This window comes from Pimephales promelas, chromosome 4 (assembly GCF_988280905.1).
Source record: "Pimephales promelas chromosome 4, fPimPro1.hap1.1, whole genome shotgun sequence".
NCBI lineage: Eukaryota > Metazoa > Chordata > Actinopteri > Cypriniformes > Leuciscidae > Pimephales > Pimephales promelas.
The window spans coordinates 33,050,989-33,075,402 of NC_142772.1; the positions used below are offsets into that span (position 1 = coordinate 33,050,989).

Below are 24,414 nucleotides of genomic sequence, written 5' to 3' on the forward strand. Positions count from 1 at the left end.
ACATTTTCCATTTTAAATTTCCAAACATCCCTGTAGATTTTTCAAACCATTCTTTACATTAATGGTTCATGCAATATTTTCAGCATTATATTTGGTACGTAGTCATCTGTAAATATTTTATATTTTCTGTTTTTTAATCATCGGTTTTCTTGAATGGATAACATGTGCTTACATGCACTCAAAAAAATGCTGGGTCATTTCAACCCAAATTTGGGTCAAATATGGACAAACCCAAATGTTGGTTTAAAAATGTACAGTCGAAAATGAAAGTTGGGTTACATTTTTTACTCAACATTTGGATTTGTCCATATTTGACCCAAATTTGGGTTAAAACAACCCAGCATTGTTGTGATTAGGGATGCACCGATACCGATACCAGTATCGGGTATCGGGCCCGATACCAAGCTCATGTACTTGTACTCGTACTCGTAAAAATACCCCGATACCAAAGACCGATACCTCACGCGACGTAACTGACAGAACTTTCCAGTGCACACAGAGACACCAGATGCAATGTCAGCCTCAGCAGTGTGGAAATATTTTCAAAATCAATGATGACGACCCACGCATGGCAATCTGCACGATTATTTCTGCATTAATATCCAGAGTAGGGCTGCACGTTTTCAAGTTTTTCATTAACCGTTAATACTCGGTTAACCATAGTGTGAGCGCTGCAACGTCGAGATACAGAGTTAATTTTTAAAACCTTTAATAACTGGTTGGACCCCATTTGAAACGAATTAATTTATAGAAATAAAACGCAGTGATAAGTACGCAGTTAAAGTAGGCACATTTCCATCACCATTCAAACTGAAATTGCCAATTGAAAATAGCCTACAGAAACAAGTCCATTTCGCAAAAACTCAGTGTCCGCAAATAAATATTTATGATCATCATCATTATTGTAACATTTTATTAGGCTGCATATGTAGACGCCTTTATCCAAAAAAGGAACAAAGCACAAATAAACACAATATTTTGACGCATATCCAGTGTTTGTGCTTAGTGTGGAGCGTGCACTGATGGCTGCGAGACGCCCATGTGAACACTTGCAGTTTCATTGCAGTTCTTTCAGTGGAAACAACTTAAAATACTCTTTGATTTCTGGTCATACAGAAAATAATAATACATTATTGACAAATACATTTATTTGCGTAAACTCACAATAACAAGAAAACGTTGTGCTTTAACAGCAGGCGCGCTTCATGAATCATGATCTCCGTGAACTGAAGCGCGAGAACTGAAACAGCCGCATTCGAATTTGTTCGTTTTAAATTGGACATTTAAAGCTTTAGCTTTAGCTTTAAATGTCCAATTTAAAACGAACAAATTCGAATCGAAAGCCAATATCGTCTGATGTAATTATGTAGCCTATAATTATGTATTTCTCTCTAAAGGTGGATCCGGGGATGGAGATTTGTTTTTAGCAGAAACTGATTTAGAAAACAATAGTTTATTAACAAACAATTAATGTCTCGTTATTTTATATTATTTTATTATCAGACACATTTATTATATCTTATAAATCATAAATCTCCTTTCTGTAGGCTAGTTACGGCTCTACTCATTCATTACTGCGGGAAAATATCATTTCCAGGTTCTAATTTGGCCTCAGAAAACCAGTAAAATCTTTTTTTTTTTCATATTCATTTGCCAAATATTTTAAATGTTTAAATGGGCAAAAAAAATCAAACAAATATCTGAAAATTCGTCGATATGTATAGCCTATCCTATATATTTTTGCGCAGCATTTGACGTAGTCCTACAGTTCAAATGAACATTTTGGTGTTCAACTTTGCGTTTTACAAAATAACCATTCATTTTTCGTTTTGCAATTAGGCCTATGGATTAAATAAGGGGAGACGAATGAACACAAAACAAGTACACTGACCGTTTGGACATAATACGAGGCAGAGTTCTTTTTTTTTTTAAATCATAAAAGATTAAGGAATAGCCTACTAGACAAAACCTCAAAGAAATGCCAAAATCAAGACCTCGGAGCAGAAATGAGGGAGAAACACAAACTCTGTGTCTTTGCCTGCCATTAATGCTTGGATGACACACGACGTCTCCTCACATAAATAATAATAGGCTAATGTTTAGTGCGGTGGTTGTGATATAGACCGTTGCCATTATTTTTGGATATTGCGAAAGAAAAAAAAATGCTTTAGTCGCATAACATCTTTAATAGAAACGCTGTCATTTCACAATATTTTTTTTATCGACATTCAGAAGAAAAAAAACGCAAACGTTTTGTGCAAATGTATTGACGCCACAATTTTAAACGGTTAATCGGCTAACCGGTTTTAACCATTAACACCCCTAATCGAGAGGAGGTACAAAAGCCAGTATAATACAAGTAACTTGATAAAACATCTGAAATTTAAATACAAAAGTGAGCACGGTGAATTTGCCACTAGCAGTAGCACTAGCACTCTGCAACAAACTTTGCAGCAAACCTTTTCAAGGCAAGAGAAAATGTCAAAAGATAACCCAAGAGCAATAAAAATAACAGAAATGCTTACCCAATTCATTGTTCTTGACAATAAACCACTCTAAATTTATTGGTTAAAGTTTGTTGTTAAAAAAATAAAGATGCTTATATGTTCATTAGTCTCATTGTGTTGTTCTTAGAAAATCAGGCATCGGTATCGGTATCGGCGAGTACCAGGAAAAAAATATCGGTACTCGTACTCGATCCTTAAAAAGTGGTATCGGTGCATCCCTAGTTGTGATGAATGAAAACCTAAGACACTTTATAACCTGCGTATAATAACCTCTGACACATCACCAGTCACATGTGGTTTGATGCTGCACAATCACCAGACAGCAAATTACATTGTAATTGAAATGATTGTTTGCTCTTTAGCTGTTCCTGGTTTGAGTGGCATTTGAATAAACATTCTTTTTTTTAGAGAAGTTCTGCTGATGGTAAAGACAAATCATATAAAATAAAATTTTGCATATAAAATAAAAAGCAAAAGAGCCTTAAAATCTCACTGACCCCAAAACTGTAATGCATTTATAACTGAACCATATAATGTTGAAATCAAGTTATTTACAGTGAAAAGTCCTTTGATTCCAACAAAGGTGTTTTAGATTGAAAATCTAATCGTTTCATTTGCAGTTTCAATCAGGTGAGCTTAGAAACATACATACTGCCTCAATGAGGGTTGTCCGAGTACACCAACAACACCATATCTCCATGGCTTTGCTGTTTCTCACTGCCAGACTTCATTATGTGGAGATCTTCTCTGGTTCCTCCAAATCCTCTCTCGACAGAACCAGCGGATTTAACCGTTCCTCTCCACTCAAACAAGCCTATCCGTCTAACATGTTGACGGTGATGACTTACTTGATAAACGGTGGAGAACTATGAGTAAAGGCAACTTGAAGTTGAACATATTTCAATAAATGGTAAAAATGACTAATTATAATTATATAATATCATTCAGCATCTCACTGTGCCTGTGTAAGACAGGTTCCAATGTGACTGTGAGGTGAGCAATAAAATTACATTACAGTGTCACCTGGTGGTAGCTAGTGTTCATTGCAGCCACAAATCCAGACTACACATACAGTGATCTGGAAGCGCAAAAAAAGAAAGAAAAAGAAAGCAGAACAACAGCGTTGAAATAAATTATAAGATAAATAATCTTTATTTGACATGTCTTTTCATATATATAAAATTATGTATCCACAATTAATATTACCAAGGCGTTTACAGAGAATTCTTTCTCAGTAGTGGGTGCAAAGCTCCAGCCGGTTTATGCGCAGGCAGAAAGACAAGACAGCTGTCCAAAACGAACGGATCATCTCAGGACCACTGTGCTCGAGAGCGAATGGAGGGAAACGTCACCACAATCTTTTGTTTGCTTTTTTGATTGTAAGCCTTTCGAAAGTGTTCGTTACAAACAGTCAAGTACGTTTCAGAATGAAAACATTCAGTATTGTTTGATGATAACGGTATGAAGCAGAAGCACCAACAAAAAGAATTTGTAAATGGAATTGAAAAAGATTTACAAAGTGGACGTCCAACTTTCTGCATAACACACAGACATTTTATATCTCTGGAGGCACATGTACCCACACCAAGCCCTTCATAAGCCAGTATTGATGACTGGACCACACGATGTTCCTTTACCAGAACAGTCAAACAAACAAAACGGACAAAAAAGGAAAAACCCAAGTCCTCGGACATTCAAACCCATTTATAGCTGCAAAAATTATCATTAGCACAATTCTTATTTTTATTTTACAACTCTTAAGCTAAATTGAAAAGACACAGAAACCCCTGCAACCTTTAAAAACAAACGGTAACAATAACGGCAACGGTAACAAACTCTACTATTCTACAAAATATTCTCCATCTTCAGTTACTTGAATGCAGAGAAAAAAAGAAGTAGTTTTGGACTGTTTTCTTCCGGGTGGTGATGTTTCATTTAAGTCGTTATTAAAAAATTAAATATACTGTATAGGTTATTAATTACAGTAACAAGTTTCCATGCAATCAGGTATTTCAATGTTTTTCTTCTGTACAGAGTTCAAGAGATCAGTAGTTATTAGCAAGGCTGTACAAGCCAACACGTTCTATTGGCGCAGATACTAGTGTGATGAAAATGAGCGGCCTTGCTGCCTCGTGTCAGTACGCTGACCCTAAAGATATATGGTAATACGTTGCCATTGGAATAGCTAAAGGCGTGAGACAGGGAGCTTGCCTGTTTTAAATAGCATTTACATCACTCACATTTATTATTGGCAAAACGGATGATTCTAGACTGTGGCGAAAGGATGCTCATAGCTAGCAAGCGGACAAAGACTCTTCACACTGCGGTTCTACCACGGCAAGCATAATGACACCAGGCACAGGCGTAGTTGGTTTGCCAATTTGTCTGAAAACAGCACACCAGCATTTCCCAACAGATCAATGAAGGCATATCATACCCTTAACAGCAAAACTGACAAACTAAACCACCTGGGTTCTTTCAGTCAAATACATTATTATTACTTTATTAAAAACAAAAACAAAAAAAGAAAGAAAAAGTAGCAGAATTCATCAAGATTGCAAGAAAAGCACTAGCGGTAAAGAGTCCTCCCTCTGCGGACATGTACGGCAAGCATGTAGGTTTGTGTGTTCATGATGACGACGATTTCAAACTCAACCAAAATGTCGAATATGGAGGACGAAAAACAAGAGCAAATGAAAAAATGCCATTTGGCAGCATACAAGTATTAAAGGATGAAAAGGTGCAGCTAAGGACTGCAGATCTTAAACAGCTGTGATTACTGTGATTTACCAGGATACAACGGTACAGGGAAGAAGCGAGTGAAAGTACATTCAAGTGAGAGCCCTTCACTCTGTAATGAGGGGGCAATGTGTTTGTGTTTGTGTGTAGGAGTGAGTCAGATAATGTTAAACAAGCAATGCTGTGGACCTCGTCTGCCCTTCACGTCAATGAACAAATCCCTTTCTTTCCTCCCTTTCTCTTTCAGAATATTCAAAACCTGCCATTGATATTAATACTTCAAGCATATGACAGGCTGCTCCATGTCTGGATCGATTTACTTGCAGCAGATAGTTACTAGTGTTGTTCAACTGGAGTTCACTCTACAGGACAGAGGAGGAGAACTCTGGGATACATCCATTCACATGCTCACTTTGTGTTTACAAATGAAAGAATATGAATATTGTTTACAACATGAAAATAATAAGAAAAAGTTTTACAGCTAAAATTAATTCCTGGGCCTATTACACATTCAAGTGCAATAAGAAAAAAAATCTGCTGCCAGGTTTGGCCTTGTGTAAACAGTTATCTAAAAGGAAATGTATAGCTAAGAGAAGGACCTCTCAGTACTGAAGGTGGAAACCCCGTATGTAAAGGAGAGAGAAAAAGAGAAACTGGAGTTGAGCACTTAAAGAAACTGGCCATTCTGTCCAAACAAACATTCACACGTTAAAAGTCGCCCATGGTACCATCTTCATCCTCTCTTTTTCAATTTCCGTCTAGCCAAATTATGATTCATCGCCCCCCTGTGAATTTAACCCGTAATACACAAATGTTTAACCTCAAACCCCCTTCTCCCTCAAGTGCACCAGTAACTGCTATACTATGTACAGAAAGTATTAAAAGCTAAAAAGCAAGATAAAGAAAAACAGTCACACAATCGACATGATTGAATTAGGCCCATGCACATGCTAGCACACAACACACACACACACACACACAGACCTAATGTCTCGCTCTCTTACAAACACGCACACACACACACACACACACACTAACAAACTACAAGCCCTGCTTGTTTTAGTGGTGGCTGAACATGCAGCGGAGACACGAGAGGACTGATGATGAGGAGTCTGATGACGTGTGTGTGTGAATGTGTGAGCATGGGGTGCAGTCTTTAAAAGATCAGAGGAAATAGGCAGGTGGGCGCGTGTGTTCATGTGTGTCTGGAGGAAGTTGTCCTAGAATTTCAGCTGCCGACTCTTCCTGTACCTTTCCTCCTCTTCACCTGCAAAAGGCCAAAAATGAGAGAGAGAGAGAGAGAGAGAGAGAGAGAGAGAGAGAGAGAGAGAGAGGTTTTTATAGTCCTTCAGGAAATGAAGACCAAAAAAAAAAAATAAAGGTGATTTTGAAATGGACAGACCATAGTTAAAGAGAATACCTTTTTAAAGATGAGAGGAGAAAGTTAAACTGCCGGAGGAGAAACAGATCAGAAGAAAGAGTCAATATAAAAGAGACAGAAGCATTGACTGGAATATTATGAACAGTCATATCAAGGACAGCAACAACACTTTAGCCACACAAAAGGAGGGAAGCATGTTCCTGTAAACAGGCTGTACCTTCTAAGTGGTGGCGGGAGATATACTTGAGCGCCTCATCCAATAGGATAACAGGAATTGAGATCTTGAGGACTACAATCCATTGGGAATAATGCAGTGGAGTTACCTGGAAGATCAGCTGGGAAACACAAGATAAGACAAAATGAGAAACATAACATGCAGGGATGCAATCTCATCAGGTGTGAAACAGTTGCCAAAGAGGTGACCCGAGGGGCATATCCCAGCTTTAAAATGTGCAGTTACAGTCCGTTTTATCAAAGAAACTTTAGGATGACCATGGCACTCTTTTGAATCAAAAAGCCTATGTTATAAGATTAATACATACAAAAAAATCGTCGGCCCATTTCTTCCACGGGGAGAGCAACACAACAACACATGCATGCAATTGCATTCATTAAGACATCTGATTAGTTAACCATAGTCATGTGATCAACTCTTTGAGACATTAAACATTCACCAATACATTTCCAAACTCAAAAACTTACATTACACAGCATTGGACTTTGTTTACAGTCAGTTTTACATGAAGATAAAGGGGGAACAACTCGCTACTTCAGTTATTCTGGAACTGATTTAATATGACTACACAATACAACTACTACCAATAGTAGTTAATTAATTAATTATAATAATTTATATAATATAAAAATTATAATTATTATTAACAGCAACAATACCAATTATTATTATTGCTTTTGTTGTTTTTAAAATATATGAAATATTAAAATATTTCATTTTATTTTATTAAATAACAAAAAGGAAAACAAACATTATTACTGTAATACTATTGAGCTGCAGAGTAAAACAAAATAGTATTTAATTATTATTATTATTATTATTGCATTGATAAAGCTTTTGGCAGTCTTCATTTCTTTGCTTCCAAACATTAAATCATATAACTTTTTTTTTAAATAACCACAGCCTTTCTTTTGCTGACAATAGATTAAGAAATTATAGTATAAATGTAGTAAATGATTAATGATTGTTTAAATGAGTTAATGATTCACATTTTTGGGTGAACCTTCCCTTTAAATTCTTAAATATACATATATAAGTCTTCATATCTCCTATTAATCTTTATTATTTTTTTTACATGTAGGTTTACTCCACTAGGTTTTTTTGAGGTTCAATCCATCATTTGTACCATTGTATAAAATGTTAAATCTAACTCTATAGTGACAGAAAAAGAGATATTTGACTCACCGGTAGAGGCTCCACATACAGGATGAGGAAGTGTAGAGACAAGGAAAGGATTATGGCTCCCAGCAGCCATATATTCACCCAGGGTGGCATCCTCAGCAGAGACTGATTCTCGGACAAGCTGAATGAGAGAAGAGCTGGTATAAATAAGTGATTTAAGACCCAAGGCACTGACTGAGACCAAGTAGTCATTTAGGTTATGCTCACAAAAAAAAAATGGCATAATGCACTTAAAGGTGCCCTCTGGCATTTAAAATCAAATCATACACCATATTCCATACCAGATGGGGGCAGTATACCTCCAGAAATACCTCCGCGGCCGCGCGCACTCTCATGTCTTCAAACAACACGGGCGAGCACTGTGTTGCTCTGTCTCCCTCGTGCATATTAATCAAATCAATTGACACGATAGTTAAAGGTTGGAAGACCGCAGTTTCACGTGCAGCATTTGGAGATTTTTACAGTTTAGAGACTAAATGAACAACATCTCAACACTAAAGTCAGTGCATTTCGACGATATGGGAAAATTAAAGCCCAGGCTATTATTTCTAGTTTTATGGTATTCGTTTTTTTCATATTACATTTTTTATCATTAGTTTTAATTAATTTGACAGACAGCATTCCCTGATGTGGACCAAGCTAGCGTCTTTCAGAGCTGCCAACTCTCACAACACTTTTCACACACTCTCACGCCACACATCCATTTTGTCATGCACAGAAAAGGACACGGAGACCGATCTCAGCTCTCAGATTCTGTTAATTGTATTAAGCAATTCAAACAATAAACACAGTTTTGGCGCTTTACACGACAGATCCCTAGCGCACATGAACTGATCATCTCTACTAGCTAATGGAAAGAACACGAACACTGTTGAAAGATATAGTATGCTACAACTTACCAAAATATATTCCTCATGCATAATATCGACCAATCATTTTTTTTAACTCTTCCCTGAACTGAAATGTAGTAGTGGCCTGTATTTTCCACACGACTGACATCAGGTTCAAGCTGGTTCAAGTACACACAAGCCGCGCGACTTACTCGTGTACAGCAGTTTGGCTGGTGGTAATGTTGCCTGCCCGCATACCGCCTCCCATGGCCGAAACTGGTATTACGACACCTGCCGGGCCGGGGCTAGTACTTTAGCATGCTAATTCAGGTTAATATCTAGCACTATGACTTCTAATTTTTTTAATGACATCATCAACCTTATTTCTTCTCATTCTTTTGATGCGTGTAGCTCATTTTTGGGATATTTTAACCTCAATTTTTACATAGGGCACCTTTAATAGAGGAACAGTCCTCCTGAGCAACCAGGCTGCAAATGCCTTGATAAAGCGCACAATAAATGACCTCTTGAAGGGATTCAACCTGTAACCTTTGAGGGACCAGCCCAGGCCGCAGACCACCAGTCTATGCCACTCATATTTTATTGAAGTGAGAAGAATGGAAGTAGCAAAAATGACAACAACAACATACAAAATATATAAAACAATAACAACAAAAAAGATTTCTTTTAAGAAAATTAACTCGAGAGCTGTTACAGACCCAGCACAACTCAACCGAGACATCTAAAATGTGCTTTAAAGAAACTACTTGGCATTGCATCAACTGTGTTTATTCAATATGTCTATCACCATGGTTGCAGATCTCACCTGTTAAGAGAGTTGAACATCTCTATGGTAACAAGCACAGAGAGAGCCATGGTGGTGGGGTAGCGTGACTCAAAGACCTCACAGTTAATGCCCTCAAACATGGGGTTGTCTTCTGTACACTGCATGAAGTGACGCTACAGATGAGAAAAAAAACAAAAAACAGCAATATTAGCACCACTAGCCAACTTGAAGATCTTTAGCTACATTACAAATGGTGATCTTCAAGTGTTTGGTTTCTTAGTGGTTTCACAGTGGCTATTAATAATACAGAAAGGCTGCAGTACATCCAATAATATCAGATGCAAAATTTATAAAGACCCATTGATGGAAATTTGACCCATTGATGGCAGTCATTGTGAACTCTGAAGGGCTTAGTTACGAAATTAAGACAGCCAAAATCATTAGCATTGCAATATTAGGTTGTTCTGCAAAATAATAATAATAATAATAATAATAACAATTATTGGAATTATGATAATGATGATTATTATTAATAAATACTTATTTTTTTTTACAATACAGATTAATAGTATTATTAAAAACAATAATAATTGTTGTTAATAATTATAAATTAACTATTATTCGTAGTAGTTCAGAGGTCAAACATAAACATAACGTACAGTATACGGTCTGACTGTTGACTCACCAGCTGATAAAAGGACACCTGTGGCCCCTCCTCATCATACAAATACCACCAGGTAGCAGCACTGACAGTACCTAGACCCACATATCCTAGAAAAACAAAAGTAAAAGCCTGTTAATTGGTTAATGGTAAGTTCCCTTACTCTATACAGTGGAAATCTGTAATAGATCTAATGGGACATTTCACATTTTACAGTAAAATACTTTTTAAGCTTTTGGAACTGAAATAGAAGTCATCCTATAATATGCAGTGAAAAACTGTAAATTGACATTCCCAGAATTCTCTGTTTTCAATAACTCTTTCTTATGATGTTTATTGCATTATTTTAAGTGAGTGACCATGATGTCGTTTTTGTATTTGTGTGCGTGACACTTTGGCATCTGCTTTTCAACACACACACACACACACATTATATATATATAGACCATTTCACAAGATGTAAACAACACTGGTCCAGAAGCACTTCCTGTTTCAGTTTTTTAACACTACATAAAAGCTGGGATAAAATACAACCAACAGAACATTTAAAACTGAATCAAAAAGTTAAACAAACATCTAAGATGTTTTCTTTACATGTGAAATAAAGAAAACAGTTACAAACTGAAACAGGAAGTGTTTCTGGACCAGTGTTGTTTACATCTTGTGAAATGGTCTATATATATATATATATATGTATATATATGAAGAGTTCAGATGCAAAAGCCTCTAAGTGCCATTTGAAATTTTCTTCTAGAATGATCATTTTTATCAAGCTTGTATATTTAAGTTCAGTAATTTCACTTAAATGACAATGATGATTACCTATTAATTGTTATTTAAGTGAAATTACTGAAGTTAAATATACAAGTTTGATAAAAATCATCATTCAAGAAGAAAATTTCAAATGGCATTTAGAGGCTTTTGCATCTGAACTCTTCATATATATATATATATATATATATATATATATAAAACATTTCAGTAATACTAGATTCTATGAAATATTGATTTCATAGAATATTGGGCTAACCTCCGATGGCCAGGTATCTGAAGAAGAGCCAGCCGGAGATAAGAGACTCCTTAGGATTTCGGGGGGGCTTGTCCATGATGTCCAGGTCAGGGGGATTGAAGCCCAGGGCAGTGGCCGGCAGACCATCCGTTACCAGGTTCACCCACAACAGCTGGACAGGGATCAAAGCCTCAGGCAGGCCAAGGATGGCTGTCAGGAAAATACTGTGAGAGAGGGGAAAAAAAGGGAACCCACATGAGTGTAAATGTTGTTGGGATACTGAAGCTCTAAACAAATAAGGCTCTCACTCACCACACCACTTCTCCCACGTTGGAGGAGATGAGGTAACGGATAAACTGCTTCATGTTGTTGTAGATGGCTCGTCCCTCCTCCACTGCGGCCACGATGGTGGAGAAGTTATCATCAGAGAGCACCATCTCGGAGGCTGACTTGGCTACAGCGGTGCCTGAGCCCATGGCGATGCCAATTTCCGCCTTTTTTAAGGCAGGGGCATCATTCACGCCATCTCCAGTCTGAAAGTGAGATGGGAGGAAGGGACAGAGTGAAGGATAAAGGTTAGTGGATACTTTAGTGGGCTTTTCATACAACACTAAACATTTGCGAAGCCCTAAGCCCCACTTATAAACCGTGACTGACCTCACCAAATCACACTGGCACTGATACTGATGTAATGATGCTGAAAATCAGCTTTGCCATTATAAGTATAAATTACATTGTAAAATACATTAAAATAGGAAACAGCTATTTTAATTTGCAATCATTTTTTACAGTATTATTGTTTTTACTGCATTTCTGAACAAATAAATGCAAACTTGCTGAGCATAAGAGGATTTTCTTCCAAAAACATTAAACTTTTTTACCAACCCCAAACTTTTAAACAACTTGCTCCAAGATAGAAGAGATTTCATTTATGAAGAGATCGTGTTACCTTGTAATTTAACTATTTAAAGAACAATAAATTAAAATGTTTCATTCCAGAAAACACAAATCATATTCACAACATATTCATCACATCACTTACACATTTTACTGAAAACTCACATTGTTCTGGAAACTTCTGATTCACTTCTAAGGTATGTTCTGTAAAGTTTGTCTGAGTTAGCAACAGTAACCAAAAGGGTGTGGAGCTTATCAAAGGGTCAATTTAAAGTCTATTAGTTTATACGGTGGATTAAAGCAAAAATTGAATCCACATTGAGCTGACAGAACTAATGATCAAAAGGTACATTTTATTCACTCTTAGGTAAAAGCACATTACAGGCTGGGGATTAAACAGGAGTCAACTAGAGGATGAGGAAATCTTTTTTTTTTTTACTTCTGAAAGAAGCAAAACAGTGCTTCTTTTAAAGCTTTGTCATGCACACTGATGTCTGGGAAATACCTCAAGTCCCAAAACGACAAACAGACACATGCTGAGCTGAAGCAGCGTGAGAACAGGAAGAGCAGAGACATGTTCTCATAACTCCAGCAGGGAAAATCGGCATAAAATACAAGGTTGTCTGTCTCTGAGAGATATACAGTAGGTGCTGCAGCATATTATTGCTAAGAGACTGGAAAGTAGAATCAGAGACTTCATCCTTCTTATGATCCCAGATTGTATGATTGCCACCATTAATCGTATTAACAGCCCAAGTCTGTGACAACAATGATCACATGCTGTATTTAAAGTTATTCACTGGTGGTGGTAATGAAACATTTTATTTTACTCAAACCAAAAGTATAGTAATTCGATTTTGCTATAATATTGAATGTAAGGTTAATGCCTAATAATTCCTGGTCTCATGTTCATTTGAATAAAAAAGGTTCTCTTTCATCATCTCGTGTTCGAGATCCACCTATGGGAAGGGCATCCGTACCTGACCTCTGCAGAAGCATCCAATTGCACCAAGTCTGGCTAGACAGACAGAAGCGCGCGGCCAGTGCCCGATGAGGCCACACCCCTCACCCACGGGCATATAACATCTGGGCGCGCTGCTATTCCTCAGTTGACATTCGCTTCTCGCGACCTCTGTACTCTGCACTGACACAGTTCGGTTGGATTAACGTTACGCTGTCCACTTTCGAGTCTACAGGAGGACATATCGCCAGATCAGCCTCCGCCAGACGTGAGTGACAGTCGTTTTTCTTCAGCCTATCCGCTGTGTTTTTTGCATCCGGAGCCGCCGAGCTCTCGCTGTCCTTCACCTGCTCCTCCTTACATGGCTGCCCGCCACGTATTTTCCGAGTTCTTCACCGCTGGCCCACCCATGGCTATGTGACCGTCTAAACAGCCGCTTCCCCTGGGGAACAGTCCATCACGACGAGCCTGCCCGGCCGCGTGTGGTGCTCTCATCGCCGCTAAGGACCCTCTCGTTCTGCGCGGTCCGCTTGGGCTTAGCACGCTCAAGAAGCTTTGGAGAACCCGGAGAATTGCGGTCATTGTAATTGCTGCCCATGTAGCTTTTTACAAAGCCGGCTTTAGTTGCACTATCCAGCGCACTGTGCTTGGCATTTCTTACTCGGATGGGGGACACGGTGATGATGACGCGCTACCGGGGGACTCCCGGAGCGCCACAAATAAAATATTTGAGCGGTATTCAGCCCAATCCGCATTCCCTGAAGAGGACATCTTCGCGGGAAAACCTCACTCTCGTTGACGAACCGGTACGGTTCCGGCGACGAGGATGACGCGGTCTTTCTAACGTTACCCTAAGCTAGCGCTCACGCGGTTTTGCCTCAGTCGATCCTCCTGGAAGTTTGTGAGCGAGCGGCCGTTCGTCTCAACATTGTGTGGCCAGCTCCATAGAGCGCCACCGACCAGGATAGGAATATTTACGACGGGTAAACGCGGGTACCACCGCCCAGCCTGAGGAAACAACTCTTCAACGTTTTTTCCAGTGTTCGCGAAGCTCTCAAGCGCGCCTAGAGCCTCCCGCTAGACTGTTAACACTGTCTCACGGGCCTTGATGAGTAGGAAGGCGGCCCTGAACGCTAGCAGCCCGCCTGCTGTTCCACCATGAGAGCCTCCAGCCCGCGTTCACGGGCCACGAGCCCTCCGTATTCTCCCGGTCCCGGAACCCTTGTCCGAAAGACACGGGGTCTCCCTCGGACGGTCGGGTAATCCCGTCTCGTGGCTACCAAGCCACAGGGGGGCTGTTGTGAGGGAAAGTACATAAGCAGTGTTACCACACCGCACACACTTGGTTCCCTCACCCAGTTATTAAAGGCTTGCCCCAGTGTTTCCCAACACAAAACACAAACTATTATTAAACGAATCAAATGAATTCGTGCAGATTTTTATATCTGTGTCAACATAGAGAGCAAATCTCTCTGATCCCTTGCATGTCGCCCCGAGTCTACCCTCAAGATGGCGCCATTGCCTCACAAATCAACCAGCTGGGCTCGCACAGCTCAGTTGCGGCTGCAAGCCATGTGTTTCTAGTGCACTTTGTGTGTGTGGAAGGCTTGGTCATTGTGTTTCCCAACACATAACTAAATACACGTTTAAACAAACTATTCTTATATATCCTTAAAAATGGATAGTATTTTCTGCCTGCACTTGAGACTGCCCAGTTCATGTGTTCAGGAGATGTGTGTTTTTCCCCCCAATTTCAAGGGGCTCCTTGTGGGTAAAGTTTAGCACAGTGTACACCACACTATGTTTGCCCAGTTCACGCAGTGTTTGCCCAACACAAAACACACAAACACAAATAATAACGAATCTAACAAATTCGTTTCGGAGGAAAAACCTCTTTCCGCAGAGAGAGGAAACCCCTCCGAACCCCCGCATGTCGCCTCTAGTGTGCCCACGAGATGGCGCCATTGCATCACAAATAATTCTGTTGGTCTCAAGACACAGCTCTGCTCTGTCCCGAGCGGGGACACTCGCGAGTCACGAAGCGGCTTGGCGAACCGTTCGGCTCCCGAGTGGGTTATGCGTACAATAATGCAGGGTTACAGATTGCAACTCGCAGTAAAACCCTCTCATTTCAACGGCATTCTCTTTTCTCACACGGAAGAGAAAGCTTCTCACATTCTGGAAGAGGAAAATTCATCTCTCTTAAACAAGGGAGCGATTCAGGTGGACCCCCCCAATCTGATGAACCAGGGTTTTTATTCCCGGTATTTTCTGGTTCCAAAGAAAGGCGGCTCTCTCCGCCCTATCTTGGACCTTCGAGTGTTGAACAAACATTTGAGGAAATACACCTTCAGAATGCTGACACAGGGCGCTCTCGCCCGTGCCATAAAACAGAACGACTGGTTCACATCAGTCGATCTGAAAGATGCTTTCTTTCACATAAGCATTTATCCTCCGCACAGGAATTTTCTTCGTTTTGCCTACCAGGGCATATGTTGCGAATTCACAGTTCTTCTGTTTGGACTCAGTTTGAGTCCCCGGTCTTTCTGTCTGTGCGCGGAGGCGGGCTTAACGCCTCTGAGAATAACAGGTCTGAGAATCCTGACTTACATAGACGATTGGCTCATCATAGCCGAATCGAAGGAGAAGGTGTTGCAGGACACCGGCCGTGTGCTCGCGCACATCACATCGCTCGGGTTCCAAGTGAACGTGGGCAAGAGCAATCTCACGCCCAGTCAGAATGTCAATTTCCTGGGTTTGGAGTTGAACTCGGTTGCCATGCGAGCGCGTCTCTCTCTAGAGCGCGTTCGCTCTCTATGAGCTGTCTTTCACAGTTCAGAGAAGGGGCGAAAGTGCAATATCGCACATGTCTCAGGATGCAGGGTCTCATGGCTTCATCCACCCAAGTTGTGCCATTAGGACTCCTTAAGATGAGGGCGTTCATGAAATGGGTTTTGTCGCTACATTTCAGCCCGATTCGCGACCTTTGCCGCTCGGTTACAGTGACGCGCGCGCGTGCACTGCAGCCCTGCGCCATTGGAAGAACGCAGACTTTTACGCATGGGGAACCCCTCTCGGGGCGGTTACGATGCGGAAAGTGGTGACGACAGATGCATCCTTAACAGGCTGGGGTGCCACCCAGGAGGGCAAAACTGTGAACGGTCTGTGGCCAAACAGACTACGTTCAGCACATATAAATTATTTAGAGCTTTTTTACCAATTGTAAAGCTCTGAATCATTTTCTGCCTCGCCTGCAGGGACATCATGTGCTGGTACGGTTCGACAAAACCACGGCTGTGGCATATATCAACCGTCAGGACAGCTTGCGCTCGTCGAAACTTCACCTCCTAGCTCACAAGCTCTTGGTGTGGAGCAGACGGGTTTTCTTGTCGCTACGCGCGACTCACGTCCCAGGCATTCTGAACGTCGGCGCATCTGCTGTCAAGGGGAAACCCAATCTACGGGATTGGCGTCTTCATCCGCAGATAGTGGAAATGCTATGGATGAGATTTGGACGGGCGAGCGTAGATCTATTCGCCTCGCGCGGAAACTGCCATTGTCCTATGTTCTTCTCTCTAAGGGACGTGGACGCGCCCCTCGGGGTAGACGCACTGGCCCACCCATGGCCTAGAGTGCTCCTGTATGCTTTTCCTCCCCTGTGCCTGATATTCCCACATTGGCCAGGGTGAGAGAGCAGGGCCTGTCTCATTCTGATAGCACCCAGATGGCCCAAAGCACCGTGGCTGGCGGAGATAATCCCTCTGTTATACGCCGAGCCATTGTGCCTTCCCGTTCGCACGGATCTATTATCCCAAGCCAACGGTGAGATTTACCACCCCCAGCCGGACAGGTTGGCTCTCTGGGCCTGGCCCGTGAGAGGACGAACCTGAACGCACTTGGGCTTTCGCCGCGTGTGGTTACCACTATTCAGAATGCCAGGGCCGTCTCTACACGGCCCTTATATGGCTGTAAGTGGCAAGTGTTCGAGGGGTGGTGCGATGGGCGCAGTTTCACATCTTATCAGTGTTCAGTTCCTGATATTTTGTGTTTCCTTCAAGACCTCATGGATAAAGGCAGGTCCTTTTCCACCATTAAGGTCCACTTGGCTGCTATTTCAGCCTGTCATGTGGGTTTTGAGGGCTCGACCGTCGGTCAGCACCCTCGAATCCGTAGCTTTATGAAGGGTGCACGCCGCTCTTTGCCAGTCGTCAGGAGAACTGTCCCGGAGTGGGACCTCTCCATGGTGCTGGAAGCTCTGTCTCAACACCCTTTTGAGCCTTTGGATAGTATATCCCTTAAGCTGCTGTCTCTCAAGACAGCTTTGCTTTTGGCCTTGGCATCTGCTAAACGTGTCAGTTAGCTACATGCACTCTCGGTTCATCCTTCGTGCTCTAGTTCTCTCTTAGTGGAGATAAGGTCTTCCTTAAGCCTAACCCGGCCTTCATGCCGAAGTGCTTCCCTGCGTTCACTTCGGAGGTGTTGGAGCTGTCCGCTTTTCACCCTCCACCTTTTTACCTCTCTAGAGGATCAGAGGCTGAACGCTCTGTGTCCAGTCCGTGCCTTACAGGCATATATGACCAGGACGAATGCTTTCCGGTAGAGCGACCAGCTCTTTGTTTCATGGGCTCCCCCTCACTTAGGGAGTCCAATTTTGAAGCAACGCCTCTCACATTGGGTTGTGGATGCTATTACCATGGCTTACAAAGCAAAGAGAGTGCAACCCCCTAGGGGCATCAGAGCTCATTCCACAAGAGGTTTAGCCACCTCTTGGGCTCTGTTTAGGGGAGTGTCACTGCAGGACATCTGCTCTGCTGCCAGTTGGGCTTCTCCTCATACCTTCGTGCGCTACTACCGGCTGGATGTCACCAGTACCTCGGTAGCACATTCGGTTCTAGGGGTCGGGTCGTCTTAGCCCCTCCCTGCTGTAACCCTGTTGGTATATATATACCATTAAGAGTGAATGGGCTGACTGGCCATGTTCATTCCTGTCACCTATCATTTCTTCCCCTTTCGGGTATAGATTATGTCTTGGTGGGTTGGGGTTACTATCTCGCATGTGTCCCATGCGTATTTCATGTCCTGCTTGTCCACATTAGTTAGGTGTGGTTTCACCATCGCAGGCTCATGATTAAGGGACGTGTCAGGCACCGCCTCCCTGAGGTGACCGTCCTTCTCTGGCTTCAGAACCTCACTGTGAGTGTATTGGGCAATCGGGGAGCTGTCCATGTCTCTCCCATAGGTGGATCTCGAACACGAGATGATGAAAGAGAACAATAGGTTACTGTCGTAACCCCGGTTCTCTGAAACATCGAGTGGAGAGATCCACCAGCTTTGCCCCGCTTGCCGCACGAGAAGCGAATATACTTACTGAGGAATAGCAGCGCGCCCAGATGTTATATGCCCGTGGGTGAGGGGTGTGGCCTCATCGGGCACTGGCCGCGCGCTTCTGTCTGTCTAGCCAGACTTGGTGCAATTGGATGCTTCTGCAGAGGTCAGGTACGGATGCCCTTCCCATAGGTGGATCTCTCCACTCGATGTTTCAGAGAACCGGGGTTACGACAGTAACCTATTGTTTGAGGCCCTAAAATGAACTTTTTCCACACCTGCTAATTGGTGGGTGAATTGAGAAAATGTACTGGCCATGATAGTGAACTTACAGTACATCAGGAAGATCATCACACTATAGTTCTTACAATTCAATTCAACACATGTATTATGATGCATGTTGTAGCTCCTAATAAAGTAACCAAATGATTTTTTCAAGTGAATTTTTTTACTACCATTTGGTGGTTGGTTAATGTTTATTTCGGACTCTCTTTTGGTGTTTCAACAGGGTTTTTTTTTAGGACCTTTTGTGAAACCAGCCACTAACCACTATATCTCACCATGGCTGTGATCTCATCAAAGGACTGTAGATAAGCAACAATCTTTGTCTTGTGTGCAGGCTCGACACGGGCGAAGCACCGTGCCCTTTTCACAGCCTCTCGCTGGGCATCTGGAGTCAGGTCATCGAACTCTCTACCCGTGTAGGCCCTTCCTTCCACATCTTCATCCTCTTTGAAAATGCCGATGCGTTTGCAAATGGCCACGGCGGTGCCCTTGTTGTCCCCGGTGATCATGATGACACGTATACCGGCCTTACTGCACAGCTTCACTGCACCAATCACCTCCTTTCTGGGCGGATCCAACATCCCCACACAGCCAACGAAGGTGAGATTTGACTAAACAGATGAACAAATTTTGCATGTAATCAAAGACACATAAATTTACATGTACAGTGGCATGAGACTTAATCCACATGCAAAATGTATGAACAAAAGCAATACTGAAAAAGAAGTGGAATCTACAAACAACATTCAAACTCTCTCACCTCATACTCTGAGAACTTGACTGAGTTTTCCAGGTCCATTTTGTCATCAGGAGGAGGAGCGTCTCGTGTGGCCAAAGCCAAGCAGCGCAGTGTGTCTCTGCCTGACCCCCAGTCTCTAATAGTGCTCATCAGCTCCTCCTTCACAGTCATGGTCAATGGGACACGGTCTTTACCAACACGCACAAATTGACAACGGTCGATCACGCTCTCTGGTGCACCCTACATACAGAAAGAATGAAAAGAGAACCAGGTGTAATGCATATAGCAAAGTTTACTAAAGGTATTTATAGATGCCCGATGTTCAGAGTTGGGGGTAACGCAGGGTATGTAATCAGTTTACTCTTTTTAGAGTAACGGATTAATTCTAAATCTATAACAAAATATTTTTTGTTGTGTGTTCAAATAAGCAACTCAAGTAACTTTGTTTTTCCAAATAAAGACTGGCAGCTCTCCCGTCCTCATTTTGAGAGAAATTAGGAGTGAGGCAGAGGCATTGTGTGCGCTGTGTGAACATGATACTAAATACTAAATGTGCGTATGCTATATTCCTCTCACTTGCACAAAAATAATCATTATTACTCCAAATGAATAAAAACATTGAAATACAAACTCAGAATATTATACAAACCTGCAATAGTTAAATGCAGTAAAACAAACCTACTTTATGTATACTGTACAGGGGTGAGTTTGCATTTCCACCTTTTGTACAAAAGGGCCTATATATTTGCCAAAAAATAGAACCTTTTTTTTTCTTTCATTAAAAACAAAAAACAATACCAGCCCAGATGAGAGAAAGTAACACAAAAAAAATAATGCAATGCATTACTTACCATAAAAAGTAAACAAGTAATGCAATTAGTAACTTTTTAGGGATTAATGCAATATTGTGAAGCATTGCTTTTTAAATGTAATTTTCCTCAACACTGCCACTGTTTTTGGATGTGTTTAAGCAAGCAATACCTTGACAAACATCTTGCTCTGAGAGTTTGAGCCATTGGGAGTGCAGTACACAGACATGGACTTCCTGTCTCTGGAAAACTCCAGTGTGAATTTTTTCTGCATGAGTTTTCTGATAATCTAGGGGGAAGAAGGAAAGAAAAAGAGAAGAGAGAATGAGAGATGTTACAGTAAACAAAAGTGAAACACTCTTTGCTATCAGTGTGCATCATGTATGTTGGGTAAAATGCCATTCTCTCAACTGTTTTCTAGGGTTGCCTTCAGACATCACTGTCAAGTCCAGGTGGTTGGAGAAGAGTCTCAAACACAGTAACTGTGCAGTAGATGCAACATTGCAGTAGATTTCTCAAAACATGTTTGGACTTTAATTACAGTGGCAACAGAACATTTCTAAATAGGTTTGAAACTAACCGCAGGGTTAAACAATTCGGCATCCCTGCAAAAGTACACAACATCTAAATAAAAAAGCATTCAAAAGTTTTGGGGTTGGTAGGCTATTTGAATGTGTTTAAAATACGTCTCTTATACTCACAAAGGCTATATTTATTTAATAAAAATAGAGTAAACAGTAATATTGTGAAACATTAGTACAATTCAAAATAACAGTTTTCTATTCCTGTGACGGAAAAGCTGGATTTTCAGTTGCAATTACTCTAGTTCCCAGTGAGAACTATGCTGATTTGGTGGCCAAGAAACATTTCTTAATTGCTTAATCTTAATGTTTTTGTAGAAACCATGATACATTTTTGCAGATTTTTCAATAAATAGAAAGTTAAATAGAAATTTCAAATGTGCAGCATTTATTTTAAATATAAATCTTTTGTATTAATAATTTTGTCTGTGCTGAAAGTATTAAGTTCTTAAAAAATATTACTGACCCTAAAATTTTGAATTGGTTTGTACATATTTCTAGCAAAAATAAAATATATATTTAGCTAATAATAGAAACTGATCATCCCCCATAATTTTCTGTTAAAGGGGTCATATAATGGTACATGCACTTTTTCAAGTTGATTGTACTGAAAGGTGTGTTGGCAGTGCCTGTACACAACCATCATTTAATGATAAAAATCTACCCAGTGTTTTTGTTTTAATCTCCTTGAGTGCTTTCCCATCTCAAATCGAGCAAGCCCCTCCCACGATTGTTGATTGACAGCAGCATTTCCACACAGACACGCCCTGAGCGAGCTGTCATCATAGTCCGTCATTGTTGAAAGGATTGATTCGCGAATCTTTTTGCGATATTATTTTAAAAAAATAATCGGTACCAACTATTCGTGTTCCTGTTCCTGTTGTCCTTTTAATTAAAGTATATTACAAACTTTTCATTTAGACCCTAAAGAATCAAATTAACGTGTATGAAAATGGCATTATGTGTACCCTTTAAGTATTCACTTTTGAAAATAAATAAATGAAATAAAATAACCACAAAAAAAAAAAAAATTGCAAGAGAAACATTCAGTGATGCAAGAGCATTATTTTGCCACTAGGTGGAAACCACCTCCATCACATGAAAACAAAGCATTTACTGTACACTGACCTACCTACTTACTCTGTAGCTGTTTCTCTCTGTGGCTCTGTTTTATATTGGGATCAGATGATCTACTCAGTTATTCTACAGATGTTTAGATAAGGCATGCATGTGTGAGAGAAAACCAGTGACTCCTGTTTCTAGCTTATCTGACAGCTTAACAACACGACGTCATTCCTTAGCAGGTTTCCTGTGTTCTCAATCCTCAACAGATTTAAAAAAGAAAAACAAAATCTAACTCCCTATTACATCAATTAATGTGCCCATCCAACCATATGACATGTTTGAAAGTGTACCACCAATATGTAGAGACAGAAGAAATGTCTCTTTTTTTGTTTCCATAGGGCAGTGAAGTTTTGGATCAGAGTGGAAAGTTTAGATAACCAGGCGAGTGTATGAAGAGGTTATCTAAATATTATGCTTTTCCTCAGGGAGTCTGTGTGACTAAGTTTCTTTTTTTGGACAAGAAAATGATTCAGGGGTCAGCAGAATAAAGAAAGTGGTGCTGGTCATTCACTCTTTCAGAGAAAAATGATTCCCGTAGGGAAGAGGGGGATCAAGACTAGTCCACTGTTCCAATGTTTTTATTTTGTCCCAGTGGTCTTTCACATCGTACTTAGACTAAATGGCATGCATGCATTAAGTTTATTAACTTGTGTAAGTGTTTGTGTTAGAGACATTTCCCATCATGTTTTCAGGGCTTTAGTGAAAATCATTTTGTTTATATGCAAAAGAAACACGCCTACACACACACACACACACACACATTAGTGCTGTCAATACATTAAAAACATTTCAATTAAATCGCACATCTCTAATTGCTATCAATCACACCAACTGTAACATTCAAGTTTTTTTAAATATATTTGCGTGTTGTTTTAATTTGAAAGCTGAAATTTGAAATTTGAATGCCATGGACAACCTGGTGTTCCACGAGCGCCACCTTTGGCTGAATTTGATGGAGGTCAAGGAAGCAGACAAGACAGCCCTTCTGGACTCTCACTTGGGTCTATTACGTTCCAGAGTGGATGGTTTTGTGGAGCATTTTATAGCATCCCAAAAGTTGTCGCAGGCGATATGCCACTTCCTGCTAAGGCAGGCCAGTTCTTCCTCTGCCTTGAGTCACCCTAAGTCGTTGTCAACTCAGCAGCGCGTCAAGCTGGCTCCCGCAACGGCTCAGCCCCAGGCGTAATCCAAGGTAAAGCAGTGCTTCCATACAGATAAGCGCTACCCGTTACCTAGGAAATCGCCCCATCTTTATCAATTGGGGTTAGAACTATGCTAAGTGGAGACTCCATCCCCAGGTGGTCCGCATGATCAGAAGCCTTTTTGGGCAAGTAGAGGTGGACCTCTGCATCAAAAGAAAACTCCTACAGACCAATGTTCTTCGCAAAGGAGAAGGCACATTAGCCAACAGGTGGCCTCCTCTGCACCTTTACACCTTTCCTTTGGTAGCTCTGCTCCCTCAGGTCATCTATCGAATCAGGTAGGACAGATGCTCGGTTTTACTTGCAAAACCAACCGTGGTTCCTGGGGATGGTTCAGCTGCTATCAGCAGCACCATGGCCAATTCCATTGAGGAGGGATCTCCTTTCGCAGGTAGGAGGGTCAATTTGGCATCCCGAACCGGAGTTGCAGAGCCTCCAACTATGACCTTTAGACAGGAGCCATCATGTCTTTCCAGGAGGTCATGAACACGATCTCTGAGGCTAGGGCACCTTGTAACAAGGACAAGGCTATGTGCCCAAGGTGCTTTCCATTCCCTTCAGAGCACAGGCAATAATGCTTTCGGTTCTCCCCTCCACTGAGGATGAGCAGACGCCGCACTCACTGCGCTAGTAGCATGGTGGTATTGAACTGCGTTCCACATAAGAATAACGCAAGTGATCCGTATTGAAAGGGAACTTTCTGGTTACAAGCATAAACTTGGTTCCCTGAGATAACAAGAATGGGCAATGCGTAGCTTGCTGTGTTACTGTGCTTACACGAGAGTTGGCGCTACCGCTCCTTAATCAAAAACTTCTGATGAAAATGACTGTCAGCGTGACTTAAATAGGCTGTAGGCCCCGCCCGTTTCAGTGGACTAAAAGGCCATTTGTCTGTGCAGAAGCAACAATAGTAGGGATGCACCGAAATGAAAATTCTTGGCCGAAACCGAAAACCGAAAAAGAGGAAACCAAGGCCGAAAACCGAAAACCGAAACACCGAAAGAAATTATGCCAATTATTAGTATCATTGCATTTATGGCTATTATGACTGTGTACAAACTTTACTAAAATCAAGGCATTACAATTGCATAAATTAATATAACATTTTCAAAGAATAAATCAATTACAAATATTTATTTAGCACAATGCACCGTATAAA

At 41.0% G+C, this 24,414-nt stretch overlaps 1 protein-coding gene across 2 annotated transcripts in view; it reads right to left on the reverse strand.

Annotated features, from left to right (window-relative positions):
• Positions 1 to 3,636: 3,636 nt before the first annotated feature.
• atp2a3 (ATPase sarcoplasmic/endoplasmic reticulum Ca2+ transporting 3) overlaps positions 3,637 to 24,414 on the reverse strand; it is a 67,375-nt gene continuing 46,597 nt past the window's right edge. Inside the window, exons 12-22 of one of the 2 annotated variants that reach the window (XM_039675204.2) lie at positions 20,520 to 20,636; positions 19,560 to 19,778; positions 19,075 to 19,410; positions 11,644 to 11,864; positions 11,353 to 11,555; positions 10,347 to 10,432; positions 9,701 to 9,834; positions 8,048 to 8,165; positions 6,845 to 6,962; positions 6,667 to 6,695; positions 3,637 to 6,513 (exon numbers count right to left, since the gene is read on the reverse strand). In XM_039675204.2, the coding sequence (XP_039531138.2) occupies positions 6,691 to 6,695; positions 6,845 to 6,962; positions 8,048 to 8,165; positions 9,701 to 9,834; positions 10,347 to 10,432; positions 11,353 to 11,555; positions 11,644 to 11,864; positions 19,075 to 19,410; positions 19,560 to 19,778; positions 20,520 to 20,636 (1,557 nt within the window). In that variant the 3' untranslated portion in view covers positions 3,637 to 6,513; positions 6,667 to 6,690. The remainder of the gene's footprint in view (positions 6,514 to 6,666; positions 6,696 to 6,844; positions 6,963 to 8,047; positions 8,166 to 9,700; positions 9,835 to 10,346; positions 10,433 to 11,352; positions 11,556 to 11,643; positions 11,865 to 19,074; positions 19,411 to 19,559; positions 19,779 to 20,519; positions 20,637 to 24,414) is intronic. The other variant, XM_039675203.2, reaches the window with a different exon arrangement.